This window comes from Hyperolius riggenbachi, chromosome 4, assembly GCF_040937935.1.
Source record: "Hyperolius riggenbachi isolate aHypRig1 chromosome 4, aHypRig1.pri, whole genome shotgun sequence".
Lineage (NCBI taxonomy): Eukaryota > Metazoa > Chordata > Amphibia > Anura > Hyperoliidae > Hyperolius > Hyperolius riggenbachi.
Genome location: NC_090649.1, coordinates 291,238,947 through 291,251,548, shown reverse-complemented (window position 1 = coordinate 291,251,548; position 12,602 = coordinate 291,238,947). Strand labels below are relative to the sequence as shown.

Below are 12,602 nucleotides of genomic sequence, written 5' to 3'. Positions count from 1 at the left end.
ACGCACGGAAGACGGAAGTTATGTATCAGCCGTTGCCTGCCACTGCCCGGACACTCATTAAGCTGGAGGGGAGTGCAGAGGGGAGAGCCCCGAGGTGAGGGAGGGGGGGACAGTCCCCCCTCCCCGCCGACTGTGGTCATGGCTTTCCCCTCATGCTGCAACCCCTCCAGCCTCCCAAAATGGCCCCGAGCGGGCCCCGGGCCTCCCTGCGGGGGCAGGGGTCGCATCCCCTATTGTTACGCCAGTATCAGCAGGTCTTTTTGTGGCAGTGATGAAATACAGTGGAAATTATTTTTTTGGAGCAATTAAGTTCATTTTCATGGCAAAGAATGACTTTTTAATTCATCTGCTCTCTCTTCATAACAATCTGGAGTGTATGAAAATTACCATCATAAAAATTAAAGCAGCAAACTTTGTAGATTTTTAGGTCCATTATTTATGAATGTATATTTTCTTATGTATTAGACTGCATTTCCATTGTTAAGGACCAGTTCACATGGACACTTGCACACAATTCATATAAGTGAATGGGCAGCACTGGTATAGCCATTTACTGTTGTTTGCACTGCATTTTTCTCCCCATTTTTCCTGTTATTTGAGCTGACCCTGGAGCCAACAGGTTTCTTCCAGTGTCACTTACCGCCGCACCTCTGTCCCCCAGCAGGTATCAAAAAGGCTGATTGCTGCTGAAAACTGCCAAAGCTTTTCTGCACACTTGCAGAAAAGCATTTGCCCAAAACACCTAAGGACACCTGTGTGAACATAAAGGCCTTACTGCTAATGAGATTTGTAAATCATAAGAAAAGGGGTATGCTACAATTTGCAAAAATGAAGTAATCTCTATTGGAGGGCCTCATAGTACTGACAATATTGAACTTGATCAAAATATCTTTGGAATCCAATTTTTGAAACACATAAGACACAAATTATCCTGCTGTGCAAACACTGCAAAGAGACATTAATGGAGGTGTAGGTTTTAAAGTATGATTTTTTTTTATATTTTTTCAATTTCAGTTATTTATGATTCACAACTATAATAATAATAGCAGCAATGTTGTGTATGCTCAGGTCTTATATTTTTATTTCAGATGGACTGACAAAGGAACAAGAACAGGAAGTAATAAAGGCAGCAAGACAAGGTACAGTTACAGCTTTTGGCTTTGGCTTTTTAATGAAAAGATTCATTAAAAATAAATTACAATTCATCAGCCAGCAGAGAAAAAAAAGTATTTTCTCGAAGACATTATAGAGATTCGTTGTATTTGGTACATTTACATTTTCTTTTAGGTTTTTTTTGCAAATACAGGTTATCACTATATCTGAGAAGACATTACTTTAGAGCAGGCAATTATTCCAGAACAGGCCTTAAGTATTAACTTTAAGGCCTCTTTCACAGTGGGATGTTAAAGTCGTACGTTATAAAAATTTGTAGCACAGACTAGTGCACAGCAATACAAAGTCTGTGTGACATTCGTAGTGCACATGTTGCGGTGTGTGTAGCGTGTAGCAATATTTAGAAAGTGCTGCATGCTGTGCGTTTAGCAATAAATTTGCTGCGTTGTGTGTTGTACATGCTCAGTAATGTGGTTTTTTATGTAATGCATGTGCTGTTTTCATTCCATCAGTATGCGATGAAAACGGTGCACCAAGAGACACATAACGCAGTGCAAAATAACGTCCAATTTCATAACCTACATGCGCTGTGTTAGGGGCACGTTGTGCGACTTTAACATAGCATAAAACACAACGTCCCACTGTGAAAGAGGCCTAAAAGATGACTTCCAGACATTAATTACAGATTTGCTCATCCACTCCCCATCCTAGCAGGCAGTAATCCACTCATAAGCAAATTGTTTTGAAAATAACATGAATAAGCCACTAACACTGTGATCATGTGACTTCTGGCTGATCTTTTTCATATGTAAGACTACCAGGTTAAGCCCTGCATCATAAAAGACCATCTATTTTATTTCCTATAAATAACTGTAGAGTGTGTCTTGAATTTAGAACACAGTGCTTTTCCTCCTCAGATATGCATGTAGGAGGGAATGGACAGTCAACATCTCATAACTGAGATTTTAATGACTTAAAAAGGCCTTTTTTTTTACATAGGTATGCAATTGCCAAATAGGAGGTCCTACACAATAACAATACATGTGCCTGTAATTCCCCTTCAAAATATGACACTCCATCGACTGTACATTTGCAGACTATAATAAACTTTACAAATGCCTAAAATAAGTGATTTCTTAAGGGAAATGCAAAAGATTAGCAACACTGTTGTAGGAAATAGCTTGGAAGAACAAAGAGAAATCGAGAGCCCAATATGGTGTAGTATTGTTAAGTTGGTTGTGGTTAAAAGCAAAATATTTAGATATACTCACAAACATGGGTTACCCATAGGCAACCACTCCAAGTGCAGGTGGGGAGTATTAGAACCTGACCCCACTCAGGTTTTTAAGATGTCGCTCTCTGTAGATAGGAAACGGGGTAGCACCCCTCCACCGAGGGTGGAATCAAGATTTCAGCAAGGCTTGGTGTACAGGAGTATAACTCAATGGGTCTAAATGCAGAAGTGAGCGCCTCTGGGGCGCTCACTTCTGCATTTAGACCCATTGAGTTATACTCCTGTTTGCCTGATGAAGCAGGACCACACCTGCGAAACGCGTTGCACTAAGTGGAGTTCAATTAAAAATGTTTGTATTGATATATTGTGACTCAATTGAGTTTTATATTTTTGAGGGTGGTAAGTCCACCTGAACATCCCCCTCTTTTAGATGGTTTTTAAACGTTTTTATTCTACTTTGGGGCATCTGTACACTAAGCCTTGTTGTACGAAACAGGATTACTAAAACGTTGATGCCAAATTTATAAATTGCCTTATTTCTCAGATGCAACACTTTTCAAATATAAAAAATACTCCTTATGGCGTTTTACGTGTTTATCTGTTTTAAGTATAGATGTGTTGTATGTAAAGATGCCCATTAACAATTCAATTTTTTAAGTGATCAACCAGCTAATCCGATTGCTTGATTGGAATGATCGTTCGGGTCCACCAACAGAGGGAAAAATTATATGCAATCTGATCAAACTAAAAGAATCATTAAGACATTGTATACATGAAACAATTGATAAAAGGATTATTTGCATTCGTTGACACCATTAACCATAACCAATTTGATCGTTTGTATATACGGTCCATTGTTTTGGAGATTTCACTGTTAATAGGTACCTTAAGAATCTCGTTCAAATAATGACATAAGACGTATATGTATGAGACCCCAAGAGGTCCAAGAGCTAAAAAGGCAAAAAAAAAACCACACTGGAAAAAAAATAATTCACTGATAAATTAAGCGCAGTATATCTACTGACTATGACTATGATAATAAATGCATCATTATTTTAATGTGAGGTGATGTGGAGATGAGGTGGTGTGCAGTTTAGCCTACTCAAACAACTTTTATGCAGTTAAGGCTTTTTGGATTTCAAATTTCCTCACTGGTGACATTCTTCACATATGACAGCTATGAGGGGTATAAATCCCTGAAACTCTTCACAACATGTATATCTCATATGTGATCTGAACCATATCCAGCTTGTGTTTGTACATATTGGCCTATATGCAATGAACTTTTTTTTTTTAAGTTTTCTCCTAGGCAATATTTTCACACCTTATCAATAAAATGCCCTTTAAGCCACCAGCAAGCTAGACAATAATCAGAATAATTTTGACTGTACTTTTTTTTACCTACTTGGTATTTATTAAGTGCTGAAAAATTATTTTACACAGAAGATAAAAAGTATTTCTCCTAAGAGAAAACTGCTGTGAAAAAAGTGAAATGCATATGGGCCACTATATGCAAGACCTGAATGCATTTAAGATTGCATTTAACTGCTCTAAATCTGAATTATAAAATGTGGTAAAATCTGTAAGACTGAAACAGGTGCAAACCTGTAATACATCTATATTGCCTTCTTTTTAAAGCTTTATTTTTCCTGAATTGTGTCCTGAATGTAACGCAGAGTTGAATGCTTTGTACTGTTTTGTGCAAAAAAAAAAAAAAATTCCTATTATGTATTTATATATTGAATTGATATTGAACACAAGCTATTTCATGCTCATTTTTCAGTATGGTTGCTTTGCTGATCATGTGAATGTAAACAAGCCCAGTAGCGTGTCTTACAAATTCATGATGATTAAACAATTAGCACTTTTGCCTTACAGCACTGAGGTCCTGATTTCAGTTCTCACAAGGACTTTATCTGTATGGAGTTAGTAAGTTCTCCATGTGTTTGTGTGGGGTGCTCCAGTTTTCTCCCACAACCCAAGAACAAACTGTAGGTGGTGCTGTCAAGATCACAGTCATACAATACAACTACTCACACATACTGACCATTGAGAGGCTGTGATAGTGACAGTTCATCAGAGCAGAAACTGATACAAATAAATTTCCTCCCTTTTACTAAAAATATACCACTGTGTTCTTTATGTACTCATCCATCTTGAGACTGCATCATACAGTAATCCTAGTGGACCAATTGTCCATATTCATTCTAATTAAGAATCTGTCATAACCAGGCTTTGTGCTAGTTTACTTGTGACATAATTACATTTACCCTGTGTCTAATTCTATTTAGTTTACCTTCCAATGACTCCGGAGCTTACTCAATATATAATTTATCTTAAACTGCTAGAAAATATGGGCCAATATGCAATAAACTTTTTCATCCTGAGTTTTCTCCTAAGTGATATTTCCAAACTTGTTAATAAGATGCCTTTTAAATCACTAGCAAGCAGGAAAATATTTAAAATAGTTTTAGTAGTACTATTTCAGCTACTTTTTGGTACTTTTTCATTACTGAAAAGTTATTCTAAATAGAAGCTGAAAAATTGTCTCCTAAGAAAAAACTTAAGAGAATTTTTTTGGGTTGTTGTTGCTCAAGGTTAAGGTTCACTTTAATGTATGTTACAAAAATAAAATAAAGTTCAAACATCCTATTAAAACATCCCTTCTGCATTTCACTAGCCAGTTTCAGCCATCTTCCTATTTGTAGCTGTAAATACCTCACTAAATCTGCTTCATGGCAGTACTAGATATTGGGTACATGATTAATTACAGTGGAAAATAAATGCCTTCTAAAAACCTTTCAACAGAATTGAGTTTTCAAGCAAATTTACAGTGGTCTGTAAAATAAAGTCACCCTGATGATATAACAAGTGATGACTTGCTTATGCTTTCTCTAAATAAGATAATAAATCATTTGGATCATCTCTGCAACTTATTGGTTGATGCTACATAACAATAAGCTTCTGCCTTGCATCAAAAGACAAAGCACTGGCTTTCAGGAATAAATTAAGCCAAGTCATAATTCAGATCAGTGGCTGTCACATTGCCAATAATTAGGCTGAATGCAGTGGGGCACTTAATCATGTTTTCTTAATTCTAGTGCCAAATAAACACTAAATGTGTTGATCTCATGGCTTGCTTGCTTGCTGCAGCTGCACAGTACTATTATGCATTAAATAATAAAATATCTCAGAATTATTATAAGCAATACTTTTCCTCTCTTTTTCCTTTTCCCTTTTTTGCATATTCTTTTGACTTTCAGTAATAATATCTTCTAATTATTTTGCATAAAATGTATTTTTACATTTTTGGCCAGAAGACTGCAGAGAAATAGTGACTTTGCGTATTACATGGCTTTCATACCAGAGGTAGTGTGTGTTTGCTTATGTGTGTGTCTAAAGGACTACCGCTTGGTTAGAAATAGGTGCTAAGTAGCTTACATGTCCGGGGGAGTTGGGAAAAAAGTCCTGATATTACTGGGCTGCAAACAAATATGTCTACTGCACATGGCACTGGGGCACACATTCTTCTAGGGAAAATTTATAGAAATATACTTATTTTATGTCCCCAGAAATAACTCCATTATTCTCAACTGTCTATTTTATATTTTTCAACTATGATCTTCTAGGTTGATTAAAGAAATGTTGCCCCAGCATCTGTATTTGCTTCTTTCCTGCCACTAATCCATTGTAATCAGTAAGGAAAGATAGAAGAGCACATAAACAAATTAGATAAAAACATATAGAAAAATTGAAATTACCATTTACTATGGATTTACTTAATGGACATACATGAATAGAAATAAACAGCTGTTGCCCCAATATGCTACCTTCTTGTCACCAAATCATTGGAATCGGTAAGGAAAAAAGAGCACAGAAAAAAAACAGTAATTTACTATAGTTTTACACAGTAGTCAAACATACATAAACTTGAATACAATAAATATAATTTATTTTTTAAGTTATTTTTATCTTCCATTTTCAACAAACAGTTTTTTACAGGATTACCATAACAAGTTGTATATCCACATAATCTTACAGCCATAATTCATTCTCTTTTATCTAGTCATTTCCATAATAATATATATTTTAAGCATAATAGTGATTAACAAATAATGAGGATCCAGGTAGAGGAAAGAAAACAAAGATAAAGAAAGGAAAAAGTAGTAAGGAAAAGAAATATCAAGCAATTTGGTTCTTATGTGTATATGTATGATGGTGCACTGCCTAGGTCAGCAGTCAGTCCGTTAAAATATATATATATATATATATATATATATATATATATATATATATATATATATATATATATATATATTGTTATTAAGAATGCTGTATTAAACCAAAAGTTAAACACTGAACATACAGTATAAAGAACAGCAATCAAATAAACTTGGCCCAAAACGATAGGCCTAAATAAAACATATATAAGTGGTGGGAAGAGCATGAGAGGAGAGTAGAAACAAGGGCATACAGAACAGATCAACCTGGAAAATGGGGGACTAAAACCACCCTACTGATATTCCAGGGATCACTGTACACACAAAGTCCATATAAATACCATACTGTATCCAAGACTCTTCCATCCTGCGTTGAAAAAAAATTGAGAAAAAGAACAGAACAAAGTAATAAAAACCAAACAAAACAGTATAGTACATGGATCCTGATGTCCTAGACAAAAGAAAGCGGGGTCCAGGGAGTACAAAATGCCCAGGAAAGGAGGATAACATGCAATACACACATAATTGTCTGTATGATTTCCAATTATCCCAAACAAGATCAAATTTAGTGAGGTTCTCAATACTAAGATAATAAACACGACCCATGAGCATATCTAAACGCTGTTGCTGAGTAACCATGAAAATATAATTTATTTTAAATCCAGGTATGTGAGTTTTTCATGTTCTTCTTAAATTCAACTAAACCCCAAATTCAGCAAAGCAAACTCATAGCAACCATGTAGATTAGTGTATTATCTACAAAACTAAACTTTCCAAATTGAAAAAAAATAAAAAAGACAAACATGTGCATCTCTGCCTTGTTGCATCAGTGCACCTTTCTATGCCGGCTTAAGAATTCTCCTGCTTGATAGTTTCCTTTTAGCTGATTGAGGTCTATCAGAGCTCACCGTCTTTTTTTTTTTTTTTTGTGAACTTGAAGTCCTGTCTGTTCATGTTGCCACCAGGTTTCTCCTTGTTTTCAGGGATTGTAGTAAATTGAATCAAATACCTATTGTTTTTTCTACTTCGGTTGTAAAATAGTTACAACTGGTTAACTTGCTCATCAGCTGATTCCGAGGAAAAGTAAACAAACATTATTGCCTTGGCATGTTTGGCCCACAATAATAGTATGCTGTCCACCAGACCACCACTCTTCCTCTGTATACCGGTCATATTTGGGTATCATTCTGATGCCTATTAAAATTGACTTTTTCAGTCTTGGGATTAATTGGGCTTTAATTCCATGTGGGTACACTTTGTGTGAATAAATAAATCTGAAAGAGACCCACTTTACTTACTTTCCTTGGTGGGTTTGGATATTATGGCATGCAAATTCATAATAAAAGGAGCACAAATAGTAACATTAAGCCACCAATTGCATTACCCCAACAGCTGGTTAGGGCTGTTTCATACCGCATATCAGTAATCGTAATCACAATGTCATCACAATTGCATCATAAACACTAATTGCAATCACACAATTCCCATTGATTTTGATTGTCTATGCTTACAACACTATTGCTATCACTGAAATATTGCTACATGCAGCGCTTTGCGAGCTTGTTAAAATGATTCTCTCTGGTGTGAGCAAAACAATTCTCTCTGGTGTGAGCAAAACAATTCTCTCTGGTGTGAGCAAAATTGTTCACTCTGGTGTGACACTGCCATCGGGAATTCATGGTCTAAAAGATTTTCAAAATCTGGGCAATCAGAAAAGGGCTTTAAAGTGCTCTTGGTGTAACACAGCCCTTGGGGAACAAAGACATACTGAACGATCCTTTGTCCTCTAACACTGGGAAAAAGTTATTTTGTGAGAGATATGTCTATCCTTACAAGGTACTGCCCTAATACTGAATGCCAGGTAAGTTGGTTTTCTTAGCAGTGGGTGGAGACACATACCCCTTTTTTCAAATTTCTTCTGCTACCCACCCTGTGCTTTATTGAATAGTGGCTAGTTAGCATCTCAGAGAGGAAAACATGGGTAGCTTTTAAAAATGTATTTATTATTATTATTTTATTATAGCTATAAAGTGCTAACATATTATACAGTGCTGGACAATAAATACATACAATGGTACAAAGGTTGGCAGATATAACATAACAAGGTTATATAATTTAGGACAAAGTTATACAAGGCAAACAGGATACAAGAGACATGATAATGCGATTTGGGACTGTTTAGGTAGGTCCAGTAACTCAAGCACAAGGTAGTCATAAGAAGGGAGCACACAATCATGTAGAATACACTAGGGAAGGGAGGACTCTGCCAAAGGCTTATAATCTAATGGGAGGGGGTATGGACACACTAGGTAGCACAGTAGAATAAGTATTCAGCAGAGAGTTACTGCATGGTAGGGGGGTGGATAGACCACCTTGATCCGGTGGGTTTTGAGGGCTTTCTTGAATGTGTTGGAGGGGGAGAGTCTTTACAGTATACATGGTTATAAAGTAGCAAGTATTCGCTTGGGCTTATCATCTCATGATAGCTGGTAAATAGTTAATTAATACCCAGTGTGAGATTGAGGATCTACAAATGCCACCCAATGCCACAGCTGCGTACTGTTTATTTATTTTTTTGCTTGTTTGTTTTTAATATTGTAATCAGATTATTCACCTGTATTGTTGCAGAATACTGTTTACTCTGCAATATGAAATAACTGTATTTGTATTACTATTATTATCCTACTATAATACAATTACTCAAAGAAGCAAGAACAATAGGTGTACACAGGATAGAACTACTTACAAAATTGTTTTTATTTCATATCTCATCCCAATATTGAGGACATGTTTTATCTCAGGTTGATATCCATAATTATACTATCTGCTAGAGCAGAGTTTTCCAGCTGTCAATACACACAATGTTTACTCCTGACCATGGTACCCTGACCAATTGACTAGTGCCTGAGGAAACAATTGAGCATGCTGAGTAATTGAACAGTAGGTTGGAGGATGGAAAGCTATAGGTGGGAATTTGTTGACACAGAGAGTGACCTGTATAGCAGAGAAGATGCTGGTGCATCTGGAAGCAAGTATACAGGCCTATGTCATAGTGTGATCTGTATGTTTCACAGTGTTCTCAGTCCCTGTCCTTTGCTTTGTCAGTGCAGTCCATGTCTCTTTCAGTTCAGTTGTGGTTCCTGTCAGTGTGATTAGTCTAAGTCCCTGTCATTGTGATATAAGTAAGTGCTGATCCTGTTCCTGAACAACAAGTACCAAGCCCTATGGTTTTATCTCCTATTAGTGTGATCCTTTTTCCTTTCTGTTCCAGCCTCATATTTGTCAATATTTGAAAAAAAAATCCCAATTTATGTAAGAATGATAAGAGGGGAGAAAAGAGGCGCCAAGGTGTGATTAAATATAATTAAAATTAATAAAATGGAAAAAAGTTGAAGGTAATGCAGCAATATGTTCAAAAAGTATTTACTACATCAGTTGAGTTCCCGTTGTCACTGTGCTTTAGTCAAGGTGTCTCTCTCAACAGCCTATCTCTCATTAGTTACTGTATCTCACAATGGTTCCTCTAAGTACTGACTGTGTAGTCAGAGTATCTTTTCGTGGTTAGCAATCCCTGTGAGACACACAATATGGGACTCTACACACCTGAGGAAACACTATAGGGGCACTGGAAAGCTTGAGCAGTTGTAAGGGAAGGTATTGCTAAGCTGAGGCACCAAGACAACTGACAGGAGCAGGGAAATCAAACACAGAGCAAAAGGAAAAAAATGGAGGTGCTACATGTATACACTAGCTTTATGTGTGTCAAGGCAAGGTATATTTTATTTTAGCTATCAGGGACCACAAAGAGATGATTTGCATATTCAGCAGTGATGCACTGTGGGACACCTCAGAGCTCACTCCAACCTGAATAATTGCAAATATCTTCTGTTTTAAGAAGACAAACTTCTGTTTTTCTTAAGAGCTGGGATACACCCTGTGAATGATATTATAACATTTTAAAATTCTCTTTTTCATAAAGAGATATGCTGGATTTTGCCTGTATATAGTTACTTTGATTTAAGGGTCAAACTTCAGCAACTGAGTAAAGACAAATATTGCCCCAATGCAGTATGATTGGTTGCAAGATTAACATAGGCATGTTACACTACCATGTTCTGATGACACTAGGGATGAAAAGATGATTTTGGCAGAAAAGTTTTCAGTTGGATGCAGCAGTGCAGGCATGACATCACATGGTGGATGGGTGTTCAGGGCACAACTGAGGACAATGCTGACTATTTCAAAACACATCGCCCAGTCCCTTTGGCCTTCAAGGCCTGAAATGTTCAAAACTGTTTTAGACTACTGCCCAGTAAAACCAGCTCTCGATCAATAACAGGATCAATTTTGTGCAGTAATGATCTAGAAAAAAATCAATCCCGTTATTGATCCAGAGCAGATTGTGTTTTTCGATTTGCATGCAATCTGAAATGAATCATAAAATTCAGCAACTCCTTTCTAGTATAAAACAACCCTTAGAAATGGTATATTAGGCAGCATACATTTTCAGTTCTTTTCTGAGTCACATGAGAACATAGTGAACCAATTTATTTTTTCATGGTATGTATGTTTTGCTTTGGAGCCTTTGTACGAATGAGTAAGAGGTACTAACATACACATGTATATATTACTGTATATTACATTTGTTCTTGAGCCATGCACAGAATGCTCCTGGCCATTGAAGGTGTGTGTGGAAAAGACAGAGCATGCCCTGTGGCTGCAACAGCCCAGTCACAGCTTTTAAAAATGGGAAACAGCAGCATGATGGAGATGGGGAGGCCAGTGAAACTGAGAGGTCATGAAAATTATAGTGGGCTAGAAGAAACCACAGTTTTGGCCACATCATGTTTTCATTTAGTTCAGGTGTGTTCTAAATCAAATCGTGTGCAGCTTGGAATAAGGTCAATCAAGTACACTTTCTGCTGATTTTTGATAGAGCCAGTTGTATGTTGTCTGATGTAAGTCATAAAGAACACTTTTGGACACCCTGAAGCCTGTTTATAAAAAAAAAATAGAAATGCAAGCTGTCATATCACATTTAAAGGGAACCCAAGGTGGGAGGGATATTTAGGCTGACATCTTTATTTACTTTTAAACAATGCACACTAGTGGTGAGCACAAATTTCGCTTAGACATAATTTTGCATCAAAATTAGCAATAACAATGCAAAATTGTAGTGCACAATTTTGGGAAAAATCATAATTAATTTAATCTGTAATTAAAATCATTTCTAATTTTCCATATTCACGCAATTCAATTTTCACGTCATTTTGTGCCAAATTTAGTAGTGAATAGCAAAGCCCCCATACATGCTACTGACACCAAAATTGCTCTATATGTTAAATATGAACCTCCGGACTAAAAATCTACTCAGCTGCACTGAAAAGGCCTGGTGTTTCTCTATCAATTTCACAGCATCAGAACTTTGTTTTTCTTACCAAAGCATCATTTTTAGCTGCATTTTTAGCTAAGCTCCACCCATCAAAGAAAACTGCCCGAGCTTTTTTTCCCTGATGCTGTGCAAAGCATGATAGGATTTCCTATGTTGTTATTCACGTTGCCTAGCAACCGGGAGGGGGGGATCATTACACAGGACAGTTGGAACTGTGTCTCATGCTTCCTGTCACCAGCTTTCAACCAAAAAGATGGCTGCCCTCATGAAATCAAACATTTGCCTGTTCTTTTAAAACAGGGTGGGTAAGAGATTATATTACCTATCTGTTTTAATAACTAATGTAACTTAATGACAGTATGTTTGTTTAGGCGGAAGTTCCTCTTTAATGAGAATAGTGGGTGGATTTTTCTAAAAGACCTTGTAGTTTTTGATAAAACTGATTTTAAAAATACAAAGGAAAAACATTGTTAAACTCAGAAAATGACAGTTTAAAAGCCATTTTCCCTTTTCATTTTTAAAATCAATTTTTATCAAAACATTACCCTACTCCCCACATGCAGCCATTAAACCTCTTGGTCTCCAGTTGCAGCAATTATCCACTTCCTTTATTAGTAAGCATTATTATGAATTATTTTTAAAA

The 12,602-nt window shown here is 36.4% G+C and overlaps 1 protein-coding gene across 50 annotated transcripts in view; it reads left to right on the top strand.

Moving 5' to 3' along the window:
- The window catches only part of LOC137503854 (titin homolog), a 1,065,379-nt gene that overhangs the window by 553,432 nt on the left and 499,345 nt on the right, over positions 1 to 12,602 (top strand). For all 50 annotated transcript variants that reach the window (XM_068231415.1, XM_068231409.1, XM_068231432.1 and 47 more), the window contains one exon: positions 1,089 to 1,139. In XM_068231415.1, the coding sequence (XP_068087516.1) occupies positions 1,089 to 1,139 (51 nt within the window). The remainder of the gene's footprint in view (positions 1 to 1,088; positions 1,140 to 12,602) is intronic.